Source organism: Pan paniscus, chromosome 19 (genome assembly GCF_029289425.2).
Source record: "Pan paniscus chromosome 19, NHGRI_mPanPan1-v2.0_pri, whole genome shotgun sequence".
In the NCBI taxonomy this organism is placed as follows: Eukaryota; Metazoa; Chordata; class Mammalia; order Primates; family Hominidae; genus Pan; species Pan paniscus.
The window spans coordinates 65,703,285-65,725,720 of NC_073268.2; the positions used below are offsets into that span (position 1 = coordinate 65,703,285).

The 22,436-nt window shown below is 52.9% G+C and overlaps 1 protein-coding gene and 1 pseudogene across 1 annotated transcript; one reads left to right on the top strand and one right to left on the bottom strand.

Annotated features, from left to right (window-relative positions):
• Positions 1-1,062: 1,062 nt before the first annotated feature.
• LOC100971127 (arachidonate 15-lipoxygenase type B) lies at positions 1,063-12,654 on the bottom strand. Its single transcript, XM_003818047.5, is given in 15 exon segments — positions 1,063-1,418; positions 1,889-2,059; positions 2,140-2,240; positions 2,424-2,545; positions 2,727-2,896; positions 3,049-3,135; positions 4,117-4,320; positions 4,419-4,565; positions 4,802-4,974; positions 7,080-7,183; positions 7,473-7,595; positions 9,966-10,047; positions 10,344-10,370; positions 10,373-10,550; positions 10,635-12,654. Coding segments are annotated over 15 exon segments (2,016 nt in total). The 5' UTR covers positions 10,782-12,654; the 3' UTR covers positions 1,063-1,238.
• A 2,723-nt stretch (positions 12,655-15,377) lies between these two features.
• LOC112437690 (small nucleolar RNA U13) lies at positions 15,378-15,475 on the top strand (annotated as a pseudogene).
• The last annotated feature ends 6,961 nt before the right edge of the window (positions 15,476-22,436 follow it).

Consider the following 22,436-nt stretch of genomic DNA (forward strand, 5'->3'; position numbering starts at 1 on the left):
ACGGAACCTGCCTTATAACGTACAAGTCTTTAACTTTAGGGGATGTTTTTAAGAAAGTATACATAGGCACTGCCTGTGCCGACTGGGTGTTCTCATTCTGCCTGGCTCCCAGTGACCCTTTTTCAGTGTTTTGTTCACTTTAAAGCTGAGACAGTAGGTCACAATCAACCTCTTGGGCATTTTTTGTTTTCATTTTTGTTTTTCTGAGACGGAGTCTCACTCTGTCACCCAGGCTGGAGTGCGGTGGCATGATCTGGGCTCACTGCAACCTCCGCCTCCCAGGTTCAAGTGATTCTCCTATCTCAGCCTTCCAAGTTGCTGGGATTATAGATGTGTGCCATCACGCCTAGCTAATTTTTGTATTTTGGGTGGAGACCGGGTTTCACCACGTTGGCCAGGCTGGTCTTGAACTCCTGACCTCAGGTGATCCGCCTATCTTGACCTTCCAAGGTGCTGGGATTATAGGTGTGAGCCACCGCGCCCGGCCTTGTTTTTTTTTTTTTTTTTTCTTCTTTTTTTTAATAGAAACGGGGTCTTGCTCGGTTACCTGGGCTGGAGTGCCGTGGCACAATCATAGCTCACTGCAGCCTCAAACTCCTGGGCTCAAGCAGTCCTCCCACCTCAGCCTCTCGAGTAGTTAGGACCACAGCCACACACCACCAGGCCCAATTTGTTTTTTAATTTTTATTTTTTGGTAGAGGTGGAGTCTCGCTATGTCGTCCAGGCTGGCCTTGAACTTCTGACCTCAAATGATTTTCCCGCCTCCATCTCCCAAAGTGCTGGGATTACGGGCATGAGCCACTGTGCCCAGTCTCTTTGGCAGCCACTTCTTGGTGGCTGTCCTTGAGTTGGGTGACCATAAGGTCCAATCAGTGGATGCTAGTGGGCCCTGGGGCAGGATTATGTGCTTCCCCCCACGGCTGTAAAACGCAAAACAAAACCAACTAGCAAAACCCTCAAGGTGGGCTCTGCGGGCACTTTGAGGCTTGGAGCCTCCAAAAGACTCAGTGGTTCTGTCCTGAGACTCTGTTCTTGGTAGATTTTCTGCTTTCTCTGTTTTGATTTTGTTTCTGTTTTTGTGTGTGTGTATGGTGGTGGGGGTGAGTTACAGAGTCTGGTTGTCCCAGGAGAGGTACATGGGGGCCTGTTTTTTCTGGGGAGTCCTTTTCTCTGGGTGCCAGTTATCCTAGAGCGATGTGGTCAAAGGGATGTCATCTGGGCCTGTGTTCCCCTGGGATTTAGATGGAGACGCTGTTCTCGATGAGGGGAGGGTCTAGGTAGGTGTAGGGCAGCACCAGGCCCCAGTTCCGCTCCTGGATGCCCCTCGAGATCTGGGCCAGGTGGCTCTGGAAGGTGGCGATGCTCCGCCGAGGGGCCTCCTCTGTGAAGTGCTCATCCGGATAGGTGCCCAGGGGCCTCTGAGGATCCACCACAAGGTGGGGTGAGGCGGCTGCTGAGGTCCTGCATCCCAGACTCCTGGTCCCCACTATCTGAGCAGCTGCAACTTGCCTTAGCCAGCTCTGGCCCTAGCCCCCAAGTGTGGGACCTGAAGTAGCCCTCGATGGGGCCTGATCCGTGTCCCTCCTCTTAAACAGATATCCATGTAAAGCTTATCTGCGGGAAGCTTTCGGGGAATGAAAGCTCAATTCGGAATTTCCAAGGAGCATAATTACACGTTCCCCTTGCTACTGAGAGTGGCTCCGCATCATCGCATTTGGCCATTTGACCTTCACTGTGAAATGTCCAAGGCTCATGTGTCCCACTGGAGGGTCAGTGGGGCAAAGGGACCCGCTACCTGATGGCAGGGTTGGGTCTGGGCCAGCAGGGTAAACATCACACCCTCTCTTACCCCAATTTGGCCCAGCCTGGCCCCCAGCCCCACACCCACTCGGTCTCCAGGCTCCTTGCTCAGCAACCAGAGAGCAAGGATGATATCACATGTGGCATTGACAGGTGGGAGGGTGGCTATGAAGCCCTCGCATGTTGCCAGGCCTTTGGAGGTGGGTGGTGGCAGCTGTATGCTGGGTGGCAGGTTGGGCATCCAAGCACAGGAGTCAAACTGAAGGCCGAGAGGGCAGAATGAGGCTGAGGAGCTGGGTCACCTCCAGCCTGCCACCCCGGGCGCTGGCCTTTCCTCACCTGCCCTGCACTGACAGCCGCATGCTTGGCTGAACAGGTGAATATCACCATGGTGACATACTGCACCAGGGCTTCCCGGGTCTCCAGTGAGGAGGGTATACCTGCAAGGAGAGCTGGGCTGGGATGGGGCTTCCAGGGACCTGAGGACCCTGCTGCGGAGGCTTGAGGGTGAGCCTTGAGGGTGGGGGACACGGGGACGGGGCCACTCAAATGCGTGCTCTGCAGGGGGTGGGGGACACGGGATGGGCTCACTCAAATGCGCCTGAGGGCTGAGGTCCCTGTACCTGAGCTCTCCTGGTTTAGGAAGCCCTTGGAGAAGATCTCTCTGACCCAGGCCTGGAGCTCTCTGTCATCTTGGACAGACTCATCACTTGGGTAGTAGATACCGATGATTTCAGAGACAAAGCTGCAATGCATCCAGGTTCAGGTCCAGCCTCCAACCCCGACCCGCTCTGAGGAATGCCTCTGCTTAGCATCATGAATGTCTGGCCCTCCTCCTCAACATGAGCCTCCCTGGGGCCTCAGTCTCCTCTCCTGTCTTCCCACGTCCCCGAACAGCCCTCGGCTCTCCAGGGATGGCCCCTCACCGTTCCACTGCACCCCAGATCTGCATCCCATCATCACGGTAGTAGTAGCCTGGGATGTCTTCAACTCCTCGGGTCCGGATATCCTCAGGCAGACACAGGAGAGAATAGTTCAGCTGCTTCATGTTCCTCTGTATCAACTCAGAGAAGCCTTCAATGCCGATGCCTGTGGACTGAGAGACAGGACTCTTGGGTCCTACAGACCTTGCTCCAGAAGCAGGAGGTAGCACTGGTGTCGGGGAGATGGGCCACTCCTACCCCAGGACCTCAAATTCATCACATTGAAGGAGTGGCCTGCCTACTCCCTCCCCAACACAGCTCTCACCCTGTCCACCACCTGCCCTGGCACGATAAGCAGCTCCCGGGCGAGTGTGTTGATGTGCAGGGTGTATCGGGTGTGCGGGATCAGCAGCTGCATGGCAGGAAAATGGCAGAGCTAGGGGAGGCCTGGGTTGTTCTGGCCCCAGACCTTCCCCCACACAGGCACCAGCCCTGCAAGTCACTTGGAAAGAGGCAAAAAGAATGAGAGGAGGCAGCCTGGGACAGGGGTCTGAGCCCTGGAGTTCCTGCTGGGCTCCACCAGCAGCTTGTTCTGGGAGCTCAGGCGTGCTCCTTCCTCTCCCTGAGCCTCAGGTTGTTTTGTCAAATGTGGGTGCTGATGTGGCTGAGCCCTGTGTCTTCCGGCTCTGGCATCCTGTGATTTCCTAGCCCCTAGGCAGGGAAGGCACTAGGAAAACCAGGGCCTGTGGGCCTGGCAATGTGGAGCCGTCCACCAGAGCCCACCTCTGAGCGCCAGGCCCCAGAAGCTGCAGATAGTCAGAAAGAACCAGCTAGGACAGAAGAGCACAGAGTAGGGCCCGCATCTGGGACCCAGGAGAAGTCTAGAAGGATCAGAGAATCTGAGCGGCGGCTGTGGGTGGACCCTGGGAGGGGGCCATCCTGCCCTTCACAGAGGAGATGCCTCGAATCCATGCCGTCTGAAAGCTAGCAGGGTCTAGGAAACCTACAGAACCCACCCTAGAGCACAGGGGCCTCCCACCCAGCCCTCCCCTACCCCAGAAGTATCTGCAGAGAACTTGTCGGTCTCTCAAAGCCATGTTCAAACTTTGGCACCTGCCAGCCCCAGGTCCTTCCCCTTCCTAAGATTTGGGCTTCTATGATGGCTGTTGATGCTGCCTGATCTCCCTTCGAGAGCCTTTCTGGGGTGCTGCATTTATGTTACTTAGGGCCTGCTGGAAAGCAGGCTTCCAGGGGAGTTGTGCCAGGAGATGCTGCTGAAGCGGACGGGGGCTCTGCATCCCAGCTTGCATGGATAGGGCCATGTGAGGAAAGGCTGCTTAGAAGAGGCACAGAGGCATTGGCACAGGCTGGGCCACCTTGTCAAGCCACTGACCTTGAAGAGAGGGTGGCAGTGGGGCAGCTGACGCAGGGTAGCCAGGGTGAAGACCTCAGGCAGCAGGTGTGAGTGCAGCAGGTGCGTGAGGGCCTCATGGAAGGAGAACTCGGCATTGCGCACCCAGGTCTTGGCCAGCAACCAGTCCCACTTGTCATCAGTGGGCAGGAAGATGGGGCTGTTTGGGCCGGGGGTCTGGCTGAGCTGGGGGGAGGCAGGTGGGGAGAGAGGCAGCCATGAGTGTCTTCCAACCATTCTCCTGACTCTTCTTCACGCTGCCCTGCCCCTGCCTGACTGCATACCTGGATGGCGAGAGGCAGCAGCGGCCCGCAGCCCGGGCTCTGATATAGCAGGGTCATTGGGGCCGCAGAGAACTGAGGCTTCCCATTAATGACATTGGTCTGGATGCCAGGGAGGATGCCGTGATCCACCAAGAACAGGGAGCCCTTCTGCAGAAGAAAGGAGATCTGGGGCTGCCACCTGGTTTTCTAAATGAAGGGGGTACAGTTGTAGAAGGGAGAGGATTCAGGGCTGGGAGAGGAGTGTGTTTCAGGAGAGTGTGCTTGGCACGCAGCACGCGGTAGGTCCCTAACAAATGTGAGTGTGCCCCTCTGTCTCCAGTAGGGGACGGGTGTGAAGGCACTGAGATGGGACTGTGCAGAGCCAAGATCCCTGCACCCCTCACCTCTAGCTCAGCCTGCAAGCTGGTCCCAGGACCCAACACTGAGGCCACCATGGCATCAGTGACGGGGAAGTTCTTTGGGAGGTAGTGACAGCGGCGGATCAGGACAGGGTTGAGACCATTCAGGAACTGGGAGGCGAAGAAGGCATCCTCCTGCCAGTGCTCAAATGCGTGCTCTGCAGGGGGTGGGGGACAGGGGCACGGGGTCACTCAAATGCATGCTTTGGAGGGGGTGGGGGACAGGGGCACGGGGTCACTCAAATGCGTGCTCTGCAGGGGGTGGGGGACAGGGGCACGGGGTCACTCAAATGCACGCTTTGGAGGGGGTGGGGGACACGGGGACGGGGTTACCCCAGCTCCCACAGGCCTCTGGCTAATCTTCACAGTGTGTCCTCAGGGTTACCTCCCCTGCCCCTTGTCTTCAGTCGCTGCCTCTTCACCCAGCAGCAAATCATAGTCCCCAGCCCATGCATCCCAGTGTCTGCCTGACACTCCCCCTGAATAACTCACTAGCCTCAAATGCAACACGTTGCAGGCCAAATACAGATTATTCCTATAGCTCAGGTCAGTCCCATTGCCTGATATTTGGGAAGTGGCAGCTCCATCCCCCACCCAGTTGCCTACAGAGGAGACTTGGGACCCTTTCTTTTTCTTTCCTTTTTTTTTTTTTTTGAGACAGACTGTGTCGCTGTGTTGCCCAGGCTGGAGTCCAGTGGCGTGACCTCGGCTCACTGCAACCTCTGCCTCCTGGGTTCAACCGATCCTCCTGCCTCAGCCTCCCAAGTAGCTGGGATTACAGGCACACACCAGCATGCCTGGCTAATTTTTGTCTTTTTGGTAGAGACAGGGTTTCTCCATGTTGCTCAGACTGGTGTCGAACTCCTGGGCTCAAGTGATCTGTCTGCCTCAGCTTCCGCCTTTTCCTTTTTCCTTTCCTTTCCTTCCTTCCTTCCTTCCTTCCTTCCTTCCTTCCTTCCTTCCTTCCTTCCTTCCTTCCTTCCTTCCTTCCTTCCTTCCTTCCTTCCTTCCTTCCTTCCTTCCTTCCTTCCTTCCTTCCTTCCTCTCTCTCTCTCCCCCGCTCCCCACCTCTTTCTCTCTTTACAGGGTCTGACTCTCCTGCCCGGGCTGGAATGCAGTGGGGCTATCTTGGCTCAGTGCAACCTCCATCTCCCAGGCTTAAGCAATTCTCAGGCCTCAGCCTCCTGAGTAGCTGGGACTACAGGCCCATGCCACCACACCTGGCTAAGTTTTGTATTTTTAGTAGAGATGGGATTTTGCCATGTTGGCCAGCCTGGTCTCAAACTCCTGACCTCATGCAATCTACCTACCTTGGCCTTCCAAAGTGCTGGGATTACAGGTGTGAGCCACTGCGCCCAGCCGGAGCCTGGGGACCTCTCTTGGCAGTACCCCTCACATATCAAATCCCATTGATTCTCCATCCTGAGTACCTCTCGGTCCACCCATCCTCTCCATTGCATTGCCACTGCCTTGCTGAGGCCACCATCCTCTGGTGACCACAGCCAGAGCCTCATAGCAGATTCTCATAGTCTCTTGCCCCCCAGCAGTGCACAGTGACCACATTATTCCCCTGCTGGCAACCAGTCAAGCACTGGGCTGAGGAAAGACGCAAGTCCTGCCATGGCCCACACAGTCCTGTGCGACCCCCGTGCACCTTCCTGCTCCTTCTCTCGCCCTCCTTCTCTTGCTCATTACACTTTGACCACAGTGGTGTTTTCTTTCCTCCAAAGGTGGCTGATCCTTCTGTCTTCAGGGCCTTCACACTCACTGTTCCCCGAACTGCTCTCTGCCCCCACGGCCCATCCTTGGCACTGCTAAGGCCTACTGAACTTTGAGGTCTCAGCATAGTTCACCCCCTTGGGAGAGCTTTCCTGGGGCCCTCTCCAGGGTATGGCAGGTGCCCCCTTTACACACTCACTGGATCCAATGAGCATGTTTCACAGTGAAATGAATTATTTGATTTTGAGTCTAATTAACACCAACTGGCCTGCTCAACTGTGAGCCCCGTGAAGAACCATGTAGCCCCTAACCCGGTGTCTGATATGTAGCAGCTCAACAAATGTCTGTTGGATTAGAAGGCGTTAGAAGGTCAGGGATCCCCTACGTCCATATTCTCTTTTGTCTCTGTGGGGAAAAGTAAGGTCTAGCAAGGGCCTGCTCAGGGTTACATAGCAAATTGGTGCTTGGTTTTCTGAGACTCTGGGCAGCCACAGGAGCTGATGCCCCAGGAAAGAGGTCAGGATTCCTGGCCCAAGCTCCTCACCAGCTCCTGGGGTCCTCCGGAAGTTGAAGATCCTTTTCATCTCATTCAGACTCCTCCAGAGCCCCTTGCGGTCCAGCAACCCCTTGATTTTCATCTCTGCAAAACTGCTAGGGGATGTGAGGGGTGGGGAGTGGGGAGGAGGCCCTGGGAGACCCTTCCCTGTCAGCCAGCCTTATGCCTCTTGGGATCCTGAACCAGCCTCCAGGCCCAAGGTAGTCACTACCCCTAAGGTAGCTGTTGCTCTGTGGGATTGGTAGTGGGAAGGAGGCTGTTTCCTGGGCAGGACTATGTGACTCATATCACTGAGGGTGGGGGAACTGACTAGGGGAGGGCAGAAGGCAGAGGTCATAGGGCATCTGAGGCCCAGGGGCAGGGAAGGGTGGGCATCCTTACGCAGAGCCAGCCTGTAGATAAAAGTTGGCATTCTTGGCTGTGGAGTATTTGATATTGAGCTCCAAGTCTTCCACTGTCTTTTCATCCAGGCAGTGAGGCCAACCTGGGTTGTAAGCCTTCCACCTGGAGGGTAGAGAGGGAAGGTGGTCAGCAAGAGGCCTCAGGGAGACTCTTTGCTAGGGCAGGTGGAGTGGCAGTCCCCTTGGGGGGCCTGGTCACAGCCAGACCCCTTCAGCCAAGAGGGCCCTCCTGGGAGCTGCCCTTCCATTCTACCCAAGGAGGCTGCAAAGGAGCTGCCATTTTCCCACAGTGAGATGGCTCCCCTGGTCAAGGGTGATTGGTCCAGAGTTGGGCACCTGACTAGAGCTGGGCCAATCAGAGTCCTTTCCAGGGAATTTGCCATTGGGGCTGAGCCAGAGAGGTGGTCTCTCTCTGGATATGTAGATTATAGCAGTAAACACAGACTGTTAGTTATGGCCATTTTCCACTGGGTGGACAATTCCTGCCTGTGTTTCTGTAAGTGCCTCTGTGTCTGGCCGAAAAACTTTTTTTCTGCCTGCTAGTTGGAGTTAGCTTTTGTTCTTGCAACTACAGAAGTCCCGACTAACACAGACGCATCTTGTAGAGGCGAGACTATCCTGGGACAGGGGCTGCGCAGAAGGTTTCAGTTGCCTTTGGTAGGTGTCCCATAGAGAGGCACTTCAGCCTTCATAGTTTAGGGGGAGCCGCCTGAGGCATCTCTAAATTCTATTCTCAAACAAGCAACACAGCCAAAGACCTTCCAGGGAAATGGTAAATTCATGTATCTGCAAACTTGATGACCCCTAGCCAGTCATGCTCTCACTCATTCATTCTTTGATTCATTCAAAACTTGCTTTTGGGTTTGAGCTTTCAACTTCAAAGAAAAATTTGCAATTAAAGTACACTGCCACCAGGTGGTGGCCAAACCCTTCCTCTCAGACTTGAATCCCTCTCACATAGAGATCTTGGTTAAATGCAGATTCTGATTTCTAACAAGCTCCCAGGCAATGCTGTTGCAATGGATCTGAGACCTCACTGTACGTTTTATAAGAGCCTAGAGTGTTGGAACAGAGTGAACTGAAAGACAGGAACAACAGCAAGAGCACACAGTTGTGCAAGACTTAGCAGCTGACCACCTACATTCTTAACCATTTTCTCATTTGTTCCTCCTAACCCAAACGAGATTGGTATTCTTAGTTTCTTTTACAGAAGAAAATAAGAATTGAAGAGATGAAAAAATTGGTCTAAGATCTCACAGCTCGTTTTGGCAGGGCCTAGGCTGACTCTGGGTCTCCATGGACACAGTAGATCTCAATGTCTATTCCCTCTCTTGGGGCTGTTGCTGCCAGATTTGGTGCAATGGTTTCCTTAGGGGTGGAATTCATGACACATGGAGAATCACCAGGAACCAAATGAGCCTGTGGCTGCTCTGATCCCACAGACCAGGAGCAAAAGCCTGCAGCCCAGGCTTTAGATAGCAGATGAGTTGGCCGGATCAAGATCTTTTGAAAATCTGCTTCGGAATGCAGTTCCTGGCTTTGTGCCAAGGGAATCCTCACTAGCGGCCCCAACTCCTCTGCTATCTCCAAGTCCCAGTTTTCCCCTGTGATCTCCAATGCTGAGCCCAGAGCACAGAGAGAGCCCCCATCTCACCCCTTGCTAGCCCTGGAGGGTGAGTTTCCTGGGGCTTGAAGGGCATGTTTCTGGCTCTACTCAGATTTCTGGGAGGACACAACAAGCCGATGCATGAAAAAGTCCCAGGGCAAGGAAGACACCAGCAAAGGTAAGGCATTTAAAGCATTTTCTTTTTCTTTTTCTTTCTTTCTTTCTTTCTTTCTTTCTTTCTTTCTTTCTTTCTTTCTTTCTTTCCTTCCTTCCTTTTCCTTCCTTCCTTTTTTTTTTTTTCTTTTTTTGAGATGGAGTTTTGCTCTGTCCCCCACGCTGGAGTGCAATGGCGTGATCGGCTCACTGCAACCTCCACCACCCGGGTTCAAGCTATTCTTCTGCCTCAGCCTCCCATGTAGCTGAGAATACAGGTGCCCGCCACCCTACCCAGCTGATTTTTGTATTTTTAGTAGAGATGGGGTTTCGCCCTGTTGGCCAGGCTGGTCTCGAACTCCCGACCTCCGGTGATCCGCCTCCCTCAGCCTCCCAAAGTGCTGAGATTACAGGTGTGAGCCACCACGGCACCTGGCCCTAGAGCAGTGTTTTTCAAACATCAGTGGCCACCAGAGTCATCTGGAAGGCTTGTCAAAACAAAAATTCCCACTCTCCACCCTCAGTGTCGTAGTAGGTTGGAGGTGGCCTGAGAATTTGCATTTCTAATATGTTCCTGTAGACGCTGCTGATCCTAGGAGCAGCTTTGATAGGAGAGGTGGAGGCAGGGGCTTTTAATCTCTGTCATGACCAGGACACTCAAGCTGCCCCTCATCCTTTAGGCACACCCTCCCCCATCAGTAACCCCCTCCTCACTGGTACATCTCCTGCCGGGCCTGAAGCTCCTCCTGGCGCTGTTGCTGGAGCACAGGGTGGTGGTCTGCCCAGGACACCTTGGCTGTGGGAGAAGGGGAGTAGGTTGGGGTGGGGAGAGAAACTCACCATCACTACCACCAGCCACACAGTCTCCACGATTGCCACCCTCTACCAGGTCCCCTCCTCCCATAAGTACAGTTTCTCCTACACCAGGCTGCTACCTCCCGCTCCCCAAGGCTCCACCATCCCCTCTCCTCTGCCCGCTACTCTGTGGCCACACCAGCTCACCTCTCCATTTCACCTGCCCTTCTCCCCAGCCCCCAGTCCCCTACCCCTTCCTGTGCTCCCCCTGCAGGCCCAGCCCGGCCCGCCCCTCACCTGTACCCTCCTGCAGCACCAGGGTCCCCACTGGTAGCAGGGGAAGAGGAGGTGGCCGCCCCGCGGCGGTGTCAGCTGGAACCAGCGGCAGAACCAGGCATCCGGGGCCAGGGGCCCCAGCAGGGGCAGCACTGGGGGCGCCTTGTGCACGCGCAGCAGCAGCACTCGGCCTACGTCCTCCGGGAGCGTCACCTGGAAGTCCTCCTCCTGAGGGGAAGTTAAGTATGCGTCAGGCCGGACCCTCCTGCTCGCCCCCTTCACCTCCACCCCTATCCACTCCCACGCACTCACAGCGCCCGCAGTGAACTCCTTGCCGAGATTGTCCAGGGGCAGTGGGGGGCTCTCTCCCCGGGTCCCCACGATGCTGACAGACACTTTGTCCCATGTGCCAGCCCCGAAGGCTTCTCCGGTGGACACCCTGACCCTGAACTCGGCCATGCTGCCGGCCTAAGTCCAGCTCTCTACGGCGCACAGGGCTGCAGAGCTGGGCTTCCCCCTGGGACACGCCTGGTTATTGCCCCTGGTTATTGCCACTGACTCCAAGCCCAGTGGACTCCTCTAAAAAGCACGTCCGTTTCAGGGCGGGGAGGGGCGGGGCGGAGAGGCTGGAACACGCAACTAAAGTGGGGGTGGGCGGGGGATTGGCAGCGCTGGGAACAGGAGGGACTAAGAATACCCTGAGGTTTGGGGAACGGGGCCTTTCAGTGGTGGTGCCAGGCCAGAGAGCCCAGAGTTGGGACCCAGTTGGGGTGGGGGTAGATTTGTGCCTACCACGTCTGTTTGTTTTCCTTCTTAGCCTTAGAAGTCTATGCAGAAATATCACCCCATTTCCCACAACTCTTGGGCCTGCGTTCATTATTTTTTAAATTTATTTATTTATTTATTTTTGAGACAGAGGCTTGCTCTGTCGCCAGGCTGGAGTGCAGCAGCATGATCTCGGCTCACTGGAACCTCCTCCTCCCGGGTTCAAGCGATTCTCCTACCTCAGCCTCCCCAGTAGCTGAGACAACAGGCGAGTGCCACCATGCCCAGCTAATTTTTGTATTTTAGTAGAGACGGGGTTCCACCATGTAGGCCAGGATGGTCTTGATCTCTTGACCTCATGATCCGCCTGCCTCAGCCTCCCAAAGTGCTGGGATTACAGGCGTGAGCCACCGTGCCCAGCCTACATTCGTTATTTTATTTCATTCAATAATTAATGTTCAGAACTACCTCTGTGCCAGGTGCTATGCTCACTGCTATTGATAAAGGCCCAGGCAAGACCTAGTGCTTGCTCTCATGGAGATTAAAAATCAAGTGTGAGGCCAGGCACAGTTGCTGGCCAACATGGTGAAACCCCATCTCTACTAAAAATACAAAAAAAGTAGCCAAGCATGGTGGCGGGCGCCTGTAGTCCCAGCTACTCAGGAGGCTGAGGCAGGAGAATAGCTTGAACCCGGAAGGCGGAGGTTTCAGTGAGGTGAAATTGTGCCATTGCACTCCAGCATGGGCGACAGAGCAAATCTCGGTCTAAAAAAAAAAAATCAAGTGTGAGAGAAAATAAGTAAACCAACACATAATTTCAGATGATAATAAGTGCAATGAAGGAAATGAAACAGACTAATGTGAAGGAGTGAGAAGCAGAGGTGGGAAGGGAGGCCCGCAGAGGTGGAAAGGGAGGCCTTCAGAGCCTCAGAGGAGGTGAAAGGATCTGTCTGGGGAACAGAGTTTTGTGCAAAGGAAACTGTTCCTGAAGAGGCCCTGCGGTTAGGAAAAGCTTGGCTTGTTGGAGGAGGGAAAGGCAAGAGTGCAGTGAGGGAGGGATTTGGGGGAGAGATGCCAAGGGGAAGTTATGGATTTGGGCTTTGGGGGAATAACATAACAGATTTGGGGTTTTCGGTCTGGAGATGCTAAGTTTGAGATGGCCATTAGACATCCAAGTGGAGAACCCACGTCTGGGCATAGAGCTCAGGACTGCAGGTGTGCATCTTTGAGTCACAAGCACACAGGTACATCTATACCACAGGCTGGTGGAGATCACTAGGCAGAGAATATCCTATAAGTAGGGAAGAGAAGAGGCACAAGCTGTGCCCTAAGGTCCTCTGATATTTGGAAGTCATGCAAAGGAGTGGAAGCAGCAAAGTTCAGTCATTGAGGTAGGAGGAGAACGATGCCGGCAGACACTTTGTCCTCTTGTGCCTGTCACAGTGTTTCATGAAAGCCAACTGAAGTGAGAGTGACTTATCATGTATATTCCATATACACCATGGAATACTATACAGCCATGAAAAAGAATGAGATCATGGTCAGGCATGGTGTCTCACACCTGTAATCTCAGAACTTTGGGAGGCTGAGGCAGGCAGATCACGAGGTCAGGAGTTCGAGACCAGCCTGACCAACATGGTGAAACCCCATCTCTACTAAAAATACAAAAATTAGCTGGGTGTGGTGGTGACTGCCTGTAATTCCGGCTACTCAGGAGGCTGAGGCAGGAGAATCATTTGAACCCGGGAGGCAGAGGTTGCAATTCCAGCTACTCAGGAGGCTGAGGCAGGAGAATCACTTGAACCCGGGAGGTGGAGGTTGCAGTGAGCCAAGATCGTGCCACTGCACTCCAGCCCGGGTGATACAGCGAGACTTCGTCTCAAAAAAAAAAAAAAAAAAGAATGAGATCATGTCCTTTGTGGGAACATGGATAGAGCTGGAGGCCATTATCCTTAGCAAACTAACACAGGAACAGAAAACCAATGTTGCACGCTCCAGTTCTTACTTTCAATTCTTTAGGATATATACCTAGTAGTAGAATTGCTGGATCATGTGGTAACAGTATGTTTAATTTTTTTTTTTTTTTTTTTTTTTGAGACCGAGTCTCGCTCTGTTGCCCAGGCTGGAGTGCAGTGGCACAATCTGTGCTCACTGCAACCTCCGCCTCCTGGGTTTAAGCGATTCTCCTGCCTCAACCTGCTAAGTAGCTGGGATTACAGGAGCCTGCCACCATGCCCAGCTAATTTTTGTATTTTTAATAGAGATGGGGTTTCACCACATTGACCAGGCTGATCTTGAACTCCTGACCTCAGGCGATCCACCCACCTCGGCCTCCCAAAGTGCTGGGATTACAGACGTGAGCCACTGTGCCCAGCCTGTATATTTAATTTTTTGAGGAACCGCCATACTATTTTCCACAATGGATGCAACATTTTACATTCCCACCAGCAATGCAGGAGGAGGGTTCCAGTTTGTCCACCGATGCTTGTTATTTTCTGTTTATTTGATAATAGCCATTTTAATGGGCCTGATCTGGTATCTCATTGTGGTTTTGATCTGCATTCCCCTAATAATCGGTAATGTTAAGCATCTTTCCATTTGCTTGTTGGCCATTTATGTATCACCTTTGGAGCAATGTCTGTTAATGTCCTTTGCCCAAACCATCCGTTCTTAATTCTTATCCATTGCTAGGTTGAATTTTAGATTTATCATGTGAATCGTATGCAAGACCCACACGTTTTCAAATACGTCAAATGTTTTTATTTATAGATCACTCTTTTTTTTCCTAAAGTAGTATCTATAGTACATTTCTTTATTCATATATCTTCACATGGTCAAGTTTTCTTTCATACATCCAAAATGTAGTGTGATGTTTTCTTATTCACCAAATGTTAGCTCTACTTGTAGTCTGGTTCCAAACTAATCAGCCCGCTTTTAAATTTTAAGACATTTGTTGAAAAAAAATTTTTTTTTCTTTTTTCTTTTTTTGAGATGGAGTCTCGCTCTGTCGCCCAGGCTGGAGTGCAGTGGCGCAATCTCGGCTCACTGCAAGCTCCGCCTCCCGGGTTCACGCCGTTCTCCTGCCTCAGCCTCCCGAGTAGCTGGGACTACAGGCTCCCACCACCACGCCTGGCTAATTTTTTGTACTTTTAGTAGAGACAGGGTTTCACCGCGTTAGCCAGGATGGTCTCCATCTCCTGACCTTGTGATCCACCTGCCTTGGCCTCCCAAGACATTTGTTGAAAGTTTATAGGATCAAACCAAACTCAAGTTGTATCATTTTTAAACATTGGATTGTACATTATTGTAAAGGTACCAGTAACCATTATTATTAAGAATAAGTTAGTGATTATAGCTCCTTTTGTAATAATTAGATCACTCTCATAATACAAATCAATATTGCAAGTATCCATGTGCCGAAATCTAGTGAGTCTAGGAAAAAGTGAAAATGCTTTATTGTCTCTTCATCCTAAAATACATCCTTGGATACTTAGAAATTTCAGTGAATCTATTTTAAAGGAAACTTTGTGTCACTATTGTAAATCGAAAATTCGTTTCATTTCCCATAATAGAAGGTAAGAATAAAGGAGAATGCAATGAAAACCGAACAGTGTAATTCAATTCCAGGTAGATTCTTTTGCCTGTGGCCAGCTCCCTGTTCCAGGAGATTATCTAATGCTAAAGGGGTGCTAAAAACATATCAATACCAAATTGACACTTTCTCCCTGAAAAGGGGAATTGATTTGCCGTTTTATCTCAATTAAACCTGTGATCTTGCACCTCCAAGGACTTGTCCTGGAGTAGCGTTGCTCAACGTGTGGCAAGCAGATGGCTGGCATCAGATGTCTTTGAATGCTTATTAAAAATGTCAGTTCCGGGTTGGATGTGACTCCTGCCTATAATCCCAGCACTTTGGGAGGCAGAGGTGGGTGGATCACTTGAGGTCAGGGGTTTGAGACCAGCCTGGCCAACATGGCAAAACGCCATCTTTACTAAAAATACAAAAATTAGCTGGGCCTGTTGGTGGGTGCCCATGGTCCCAGCTACTCAGGAGACTGAGGCAGGAGAATCGCTTGAACCCAGGATGCAGAGATTCCAGTGAGCCGAGATCATGCCACTGCACTCCAGCCTGGGCAGCAGAATGAGCAGTGTGAGACTCTGTCTCAAAAGAAAAAAAAAATGCCAGTTCCTCATCCCTGCCTCACACCAAGGAGGCAGACTCCCCAGAAGATTAGCCAGGGAATCTACATTTTACAGTAGGGTGATTCTTCTTTAGAACCACTGCCCTTGATCCTTTTGTACTTGGTAAGCATGATGATTGGGTTTTTATGCTTATATATGAGACATGCTTGTCTCAAATCTTGTTACAGCACAGTACCCTTCCTACTTAAAAGGTTAAAAAAAAAAAAGAGATTTGAGATCAGCCTCGGCAACACAGCAAGACTCAGTCTCTATTCTTGAGAGTAAAAAATGTTTTTTAACACATATATCGATATTCAGAGAAGGACTGTGTGGTAGATAGAGCTCCCTCTCCCCTCTCCCCTCTCCCCTCCCCCCTCCCGTCTCCCCTCTCCCCTCTCCCCTCTCCCCTCTCCCCTCTTTCCACGGTCTCCCTCTGATGCCGAGCCGAAGCTGGACGGTACTGCTGCCATCTCAGCTCACTGCAACCTCCCTGCCCGATTCTCCTGCCTCAGCCTGCCGAGTGCCTGCGATTGCAGGCGTGCGCCGCCACGCCTGACTGGTTTTCGAATTTTTTTGGTGGAGACGGGGTTTCGATGTGTCAGCTGGGCTGGTCTCCAGCTCCTAACCGCGAGTGATCCGCCAGCCTCGGCCTCCCGAGGTGCCGGGATTGCAGACGGAGTCTCGTTAACTCAGTGCTCAATGGCGCCCAGGCTGGAGTGCAGTGGCGTGATCTCGGCTCGCTACAACCACCTCCCAGCCGCCTGCCTTGGCCTCCCTAAGTGCCGAGATTGCAGCCTCTGCCTGGCAGCCACCCCGTCTGGGAAGTGAGGAGCGTCTCCGCCTGACTGCCCATCGTCTGGGATGTGAGGAGCCCCTCTGCCTGGCTGCCCAGTCTGGAAAGTGAGGAGCGTCTCTGCCCGGCCGCCATCCCATCTAGGAAGTGAGGAGCGCCTCTTCCCGGCCGCCATCACATCTGGGAAGTGAGGAGCGTCTCTGCCCGGCCGCCCATCGTCTGAGATGTGGGGAGCACCTCTGCCCTGCCGCCCCGTCCGGGATGTGAGGAGTGTCTCTGCCCGGCCGCCCTGTCTGAGAAGTGAGGAGACCCTCTGCCTGGCAACCGCCCCGTCTGAGAAGTGAGGAGCCCCTCCGCCCGGCAGCCACCCCGTCTGAGAAGTGAGGAGCGTCCTCCCTCCTCATCTGGGAGGGAGGTGGGGGGGTCAGCCCCCCGCCTGGCCAGCCGCCCCGTCCGGGAGGTGAGGGGCACCTCTGCCCGGCTGCCCCTACCGGGAAGTGAGGAGCCCCTCTGCCCGGCCAGCCGCCTCGTCCGGGAGGGAGGTGGGGGGGTCAGCCCCCCGCCTGGCCAGCCGCCCTGTCCGGGAGGCGAGGGGTGCCTCTGCCCGGCCGCCCCTACTGGGAAGTGAGGAGCCCCTCTGCCCGGCCAGCCGCCCCGTCCGGGAGGGAGGTGGGGGGGTCAGCCCCCCTCCCGGCCAGCCGCCCCATCCGGGAGGGAGGTGGGGGGGTCAGCCCCCCGCCCGGCCAGCCGCCCCGTCCGGGAGGGAGGTGGGGGGATCAGCCCCCCGCCTGGCCAGCCGCCCCGTCCGGGAGGGAGGTGGGGGGATCAGCCCCCTGCCCGGCCAGCCGCCCTGTCCAGGAGGTGGGGGGGGCGCCTCTGCCCGGCCGCCCCTACTGGGAAGTGAGGAGCCCCTCTCCCCGGCCAGCCGCTCTGTCTGGGAGGGAGGTGGGGGGGGTCAGCCCCCAGCCCGGCCAGCCGCCCCGTCCGGGAGGGAGGTGGGGGGGTTAGCCCCCCGCCTGGCCAGCCGCCCCATCCGGGAGGTGAGGGGCGCCTCTGCCCGGCTGCCCCTTCTGGGAAGTGAGGAGCCCCTCTGCCTGGCCAGCCGCCCCGTCCGGGAGGGAGGTGGGGGGGTCAGCCCCCCGCCCGGCCAGCCGCCCCGTCCGGGAGGGAGGTGGGGGGTCAGCCCCCCGCCCGGCCAGCCGCCCCGTCCGGGAGGGAGGTGGGGGGGTCAGCCCCCCGCCCGGCCAGCCGCCCCGTCCGGGAGGGAGGTGGGGGGGTCAGCCCCCCGCCCGGCCAGCCGCCCCGTCCGGGAGGGAGGTGGGGGGGTCAGCCCCCCGCCCGGCCAGCCGCCCCGTCCGGGAGGGAGGTGGGGGGTCAGCCCCCCGCCCGGCCAGCCGCCCCGTCCGGGAGGGAGGTGGGGGGATCAGCCCCCCGCCCGGCCAGCCGCCCTGTCCGGGAGGTGAGGGGCGCCTCTGCCCGGCCGCCCCTACCGGGAAGTGAGGAGCCCCTCTGCCCGGCCAGCCGCCCCCTCTGGGAGGGAGGTGGGGCGGTCAGCCCCCCGCCGGGCCAGCCGCCCCGTCGGGGAAGTGAGGGGCACCTCTGCCCGGCCGCCCCTACTGGGAAGTGAGGAGCCCCTCTGCCCGGCCAGCCGCCCTGTCCGGGAGGGAGGTGGGGGGTCAGCCCCCCGCCCGGCCAGCTGCCCCGTCCGGGAGGGAGGTGGGGGGGTCAGCCCCCCGCCCGGCCAGCCGCCCCGTCCGGGAGGTGAGGGGCGCTTCTGCCCGGCCGCCCCTACTGGGAAGTGAGGAGCTCCTCTGCCCGGCCACCACCCCATCTGGGAGGTGTACTCAACAGCTCATTGAGAACGGGCCATGAAGACAATGGCGGTTTTGTGGAATAGAAAGGGGGGAAAGGTGGGGAAAAGATTGAGAAATCGGATGGTTGCTGTGTCTGTGTAGAAAGAGGTAGACATGGGAGACTTTTCATTTTGTTCTGTACTAAGAAAAATTCTTCTGCCTTGGGATCCTGTTGATCTGTGACCTTACCCCCAACCCTGTGCTCTCTGAAACATGTGCTGTATCCACTCAGGGTTGAATGGATTAAGGGCGGTGCAAGATGTGCTTTGTTAAACAGATGCTTGAAGGCAGCATGTTCGTTAAGAGTCATCACCACTCCTTAATCTCAAGTACCCAGGGACACAAACACTGCGGAAGGCCGCAGGGTCCTCTGCCTAGGAAAACCAGAGAACTTTGTTCACTTGTTTATCTGCTGACCTTCCCTCCACTATTGTCCTGTGACCCTGCCAAATCCCCCTCTGCGAGAAACACCCAAGAATGATCAATAAAAAAGAAAAAAAAAAAAAAAAAAAAAAGAACCATCGCCCTTGATCGTGTAAATATTTTATTACATTCTCTCCTACAGCTCATGATGATCTCAGACAGGTTGAACAGGAGTTGTCACCCAACCCCTCAAGATATAGATGAAGAAATCTGAGCCCTGACTGGGAAAGGGGTTTACTTGAGATTTTAAAATGTCCATTAAGTCATGTGCACCCCATCTTTGAGCCCCTGAATGATTTGGCTCCTGCTTGCCTTCCTTTTTTTTTGAGATGGAGTCTTGCTCTGTTGCCCAGGCTGGAGTGCAATGGCACCAACTCGGCTCACTGCAACCTCTGCCTCCTGGGTTCAAGCCATTCTCCTGCCTCAGCCTCCTGAGTAGCTGGGATTACAGGTGCCCATCACCACGCTCAGCTAATTTTTTTGTATTTTTAGTAGAGATGAGGTTTTGCCACATTGGCCAGGCTGGTCTCAAACTCCTGACCTCAGGTGGTCCACCTGCCTCAGCCTCCTAAAGTGCTGGGATTACAGGCGTGAGCCACTGCACCGGGCCTTTGTTTCCCTCCCTCCCTTCCTTCCTTCCTCTTTCCTGTCTTCTCTTTTTCTTTCTTTTAAATTCTAATATTCTCGTCAAAGCTGTAGATGCATATGATTTAAAGAGTCAAATAGTTCTACAAATCTCTCACCAACAACTGCTTCCTGCTCCACTTCTGTCCTTTCCCTCTCATGAAAGACAATAACTTTCACTACTTTCTTTGATAATCTAAACCACTGCATCTCAAAATAGCATGCATGATTGTTTATTTAATGATTTTTCAGCTTTAGGCAAATATTGGCTTCTCCCTGTGGAAGATAGGATTTTTTTTTTTTTTTTTTTTTGAGACGGAGTTTCACTCTTGTTACCCAGGCTGGAGTGCAATGGCATGATCTTGGCTCACTGCAACCTCCGCCTCCTAGGTTCAAGTGATTCTCCAGTCTCAGCCTCCTGAGTAGCTGGGATAACAGGCATGCGCCACCACACCCGGCTAATTTTTGTATTTTTAGTAGAGACGGGGTTTCACCATGTTGGTCAGGCTGGTCTCGAACTCCTGACCTTGTGATCTGCCCGCCTCGGCCTCCCAAAGTGCTGGGATTACAGGCGTGAGCCACCGTGCCTGGCCTGGAAGATAGGATTTCATTTTCTTTCCTAGTCTTGCTCCCATTTGCAAACCTTTCTCACCCCCATCCTTCTAATACAGTTTTATTAGGACCGAGCAAACTTGACACTCAGTGTTTACGTGATTTTTGTTATGGATATGCTATTCATAGGGGACATTTATAGTATACTGTAATTATTTTTTTCTTCCATACAAAACCTTTTGTTGTTTCTCTAGATAATAATGATTATATTATTGGTCTAGTTTTCTATATATTTTTCATTAGTTTAATCCAAAACTTCACCACTTGTTCAGATTGCCTCTCTATCAGTTCAGACACGTCCATTTCCCAGTTGGTTCCACTGCGTGAAGGAGTCTCTCCAGTGTGTCCTGTTGGCTTCTTTCCTGGTCCTCCTGAGCTCTTGCTTCACCACCATCCTTTGCCTTCCTTTTACCTCTCTGCTGTGCTGGAGATTTGTTTCCTGGATCTCATGTTTTGTTATTTCCTGGCTTATTTCTTGGGCTAAGCAAGAAAGGGTATGTGGGAGGGAGGAGAAGTTTTTAAGACTTTGCATGTCTGGAAATGCCTATAATCTATCTATACACTTGAATAGTAGTTCTGAAATCAATTTTTTTTTTTTTTTGGTTCGGAATTTTGAAAGCACTGCTCCAATGGCAGCAGTGTTGCTATAAAGAAGCCTAGAGCTATTTGCATTCCTGATTATTTTCATATGACATGACATTTTCTCCAGAAGCTTTTAGGAGCCTCTCCCTGGCCCAGCTTCCATAATTTCACAGTGATGTGCCAAGGTGTAGTCAATTTTTATTAATTGTGCAGTACTCTCAGTAGGTCCTTTCAGTCTTGAAATTCATGACCCTCAGTGTTGGGAAGATGTCTTGAATTATTTCATCGATTATTTCCTTCTCTTTATTTTTTCAGTGTCTCTTTTTTGAACTTATACTTTAGATGTTGGGTCTCCCAAACTGGCTCTCCAGTTCCCATTCTTGATTTCATTTATTCTCCATTTTATTTTATTTCCAATTTCCCATCACTTTGCCTTTTGTTCTGTTTTCTAGTAGATTTTCTCAACTTTCTCCTCTAGTCCTATTGAGCTATTATTCCTCCTATCATATTTTTTTCAGAGGTGGGGTCTTGCTATGTTTCCCATGCTGGCCTTGAACTGCTAGACTCAAGTGACCTTCCTACCTCACCCTCCTGAGTAGCTGGGAATATAGACATGGGCCACCATGCCCAGCTTGTGTATATTTGTTTTATTAGTAATCTGTTTGTGTTTCATGCTTGCGATATTTGATCTTGTTTCTCTGAGGATATTAGTGATAAGGTATTTTGGATTTTTGTTTGTTTCTTTTTTTTGTTTTTGTTTTAAGATGGAATCTCTCTCTGTCACCCAGGCTGGAGTGCAGTGGCACGATTTTGGCTCACTGCAACCTCTGCCTCCTGGGTTCAAGCAATTATCCTGCCTCAGCCTCCTGAGTAGCTAGGACTACAGGCATTCGGCACCATGCCCAGATAATTTTCATATTCTTAGTAGAGACGGCGTTCGCAATGTTGGCCAGGCTGGTCTTGAACTCCTGACTTCAGGTGATCCAACTGCCTTGGCCTCCCAAAGTACTGGGATTATAGGCGTGAGTCGCTGCGCCCAGCCTATTTGTTTCTGATATTTGTGGTATGTGGGTATTATCTATTGCTGCAGAATAAACTACTATAAACCATAGTAGCTTAAAACACCAAGAACCATGTATTTGCAGATGATTTTGCAATTTGGGCAGGAGTCCATGCAGTGTCAGCTGGAGTCCTTCATGCAACTACATTCGCCTGGGAGATAGGCTGGCACTGGAATATCCAAGAATGGTTCCACTCACATGTCCAGCATGGCTGGGGGCCGGCGGGGTCTTTCTCCACGTGGTTGCTCATCATTCAATAATCCTTCCTGAGCTTCACTACATGGTGCACGCATCCCAGAGGCCTCTTGCAGCCCAGACCAGAAGCTGGCGCAGTGTCACTTTTGATGCATTGCATGGGTCAAGGCAAGTCACAGACCAGCCCAGAGTCCATGTGGGAGGGGAAATGGACTCAACCTCTTGATAGAAGGAGGAGGAAAGAATCAGTGTACATGTTTAATCTACCACACCATTTTTTGTTTTTTGTTTTTGAGACAGGGTCTCCTTTGTCACCCAGGCTGGAGTGCAGTGGCATAATCACAGCTCACTGCAACCTCAATCTTCCAGACTCAAGCGATCCTCCCACCTCAGCCTTTGGAGTAGCTGGGACCACAGGCACATGCCACCATGCCTAGCTAATTTTTAAATTTTTTTTGTAGAGACTAGGTCTCCCTACATTGCCCAGGCTGGTTTCAAACTCCTAGGCTAAAGCAATCCTCTTGCCTCAGCTTCCCAAAGTGCTAGGATTACAGGTGTGAGCCACTGCACCTGGCCCACAACACCATTAAAAAAAAAAAAAATTATTGGCTGGGCGCAGTGGCTCACGCCTGTAATCTCAGCACTTTGGGAGGCTGAGGCCGGTGGATCACCTGAGGTCGGGAGTTCAAGACCAGCCTGACTAACATGGAGAAACCCCGTCTCTACTAAAAATACAAAAAATTAGCCGGGCGTGGTGGCACATGCCTGTAATCCCAGCTGCTTGGGAGGCTGAGGCAGGAGAATCACTTGAACCTGGGAGGCGGAGGTTGTGCTGAGCCGAGATCATGTCATTGCATTCCAGCCTGGGCAACAAGAGTAAAACCTCGTCTCAAAAAAAAAAAAAAAAAGTTCTTTTACTGCCATTTGAATGGGGTTTTGGAGGGAGAAAAAGTCCATGTTTGTGTTAAATCTTCCACTTTTATCCATAATAACTTAGAAGATCAACCTGTTGCCCTTCTCCACC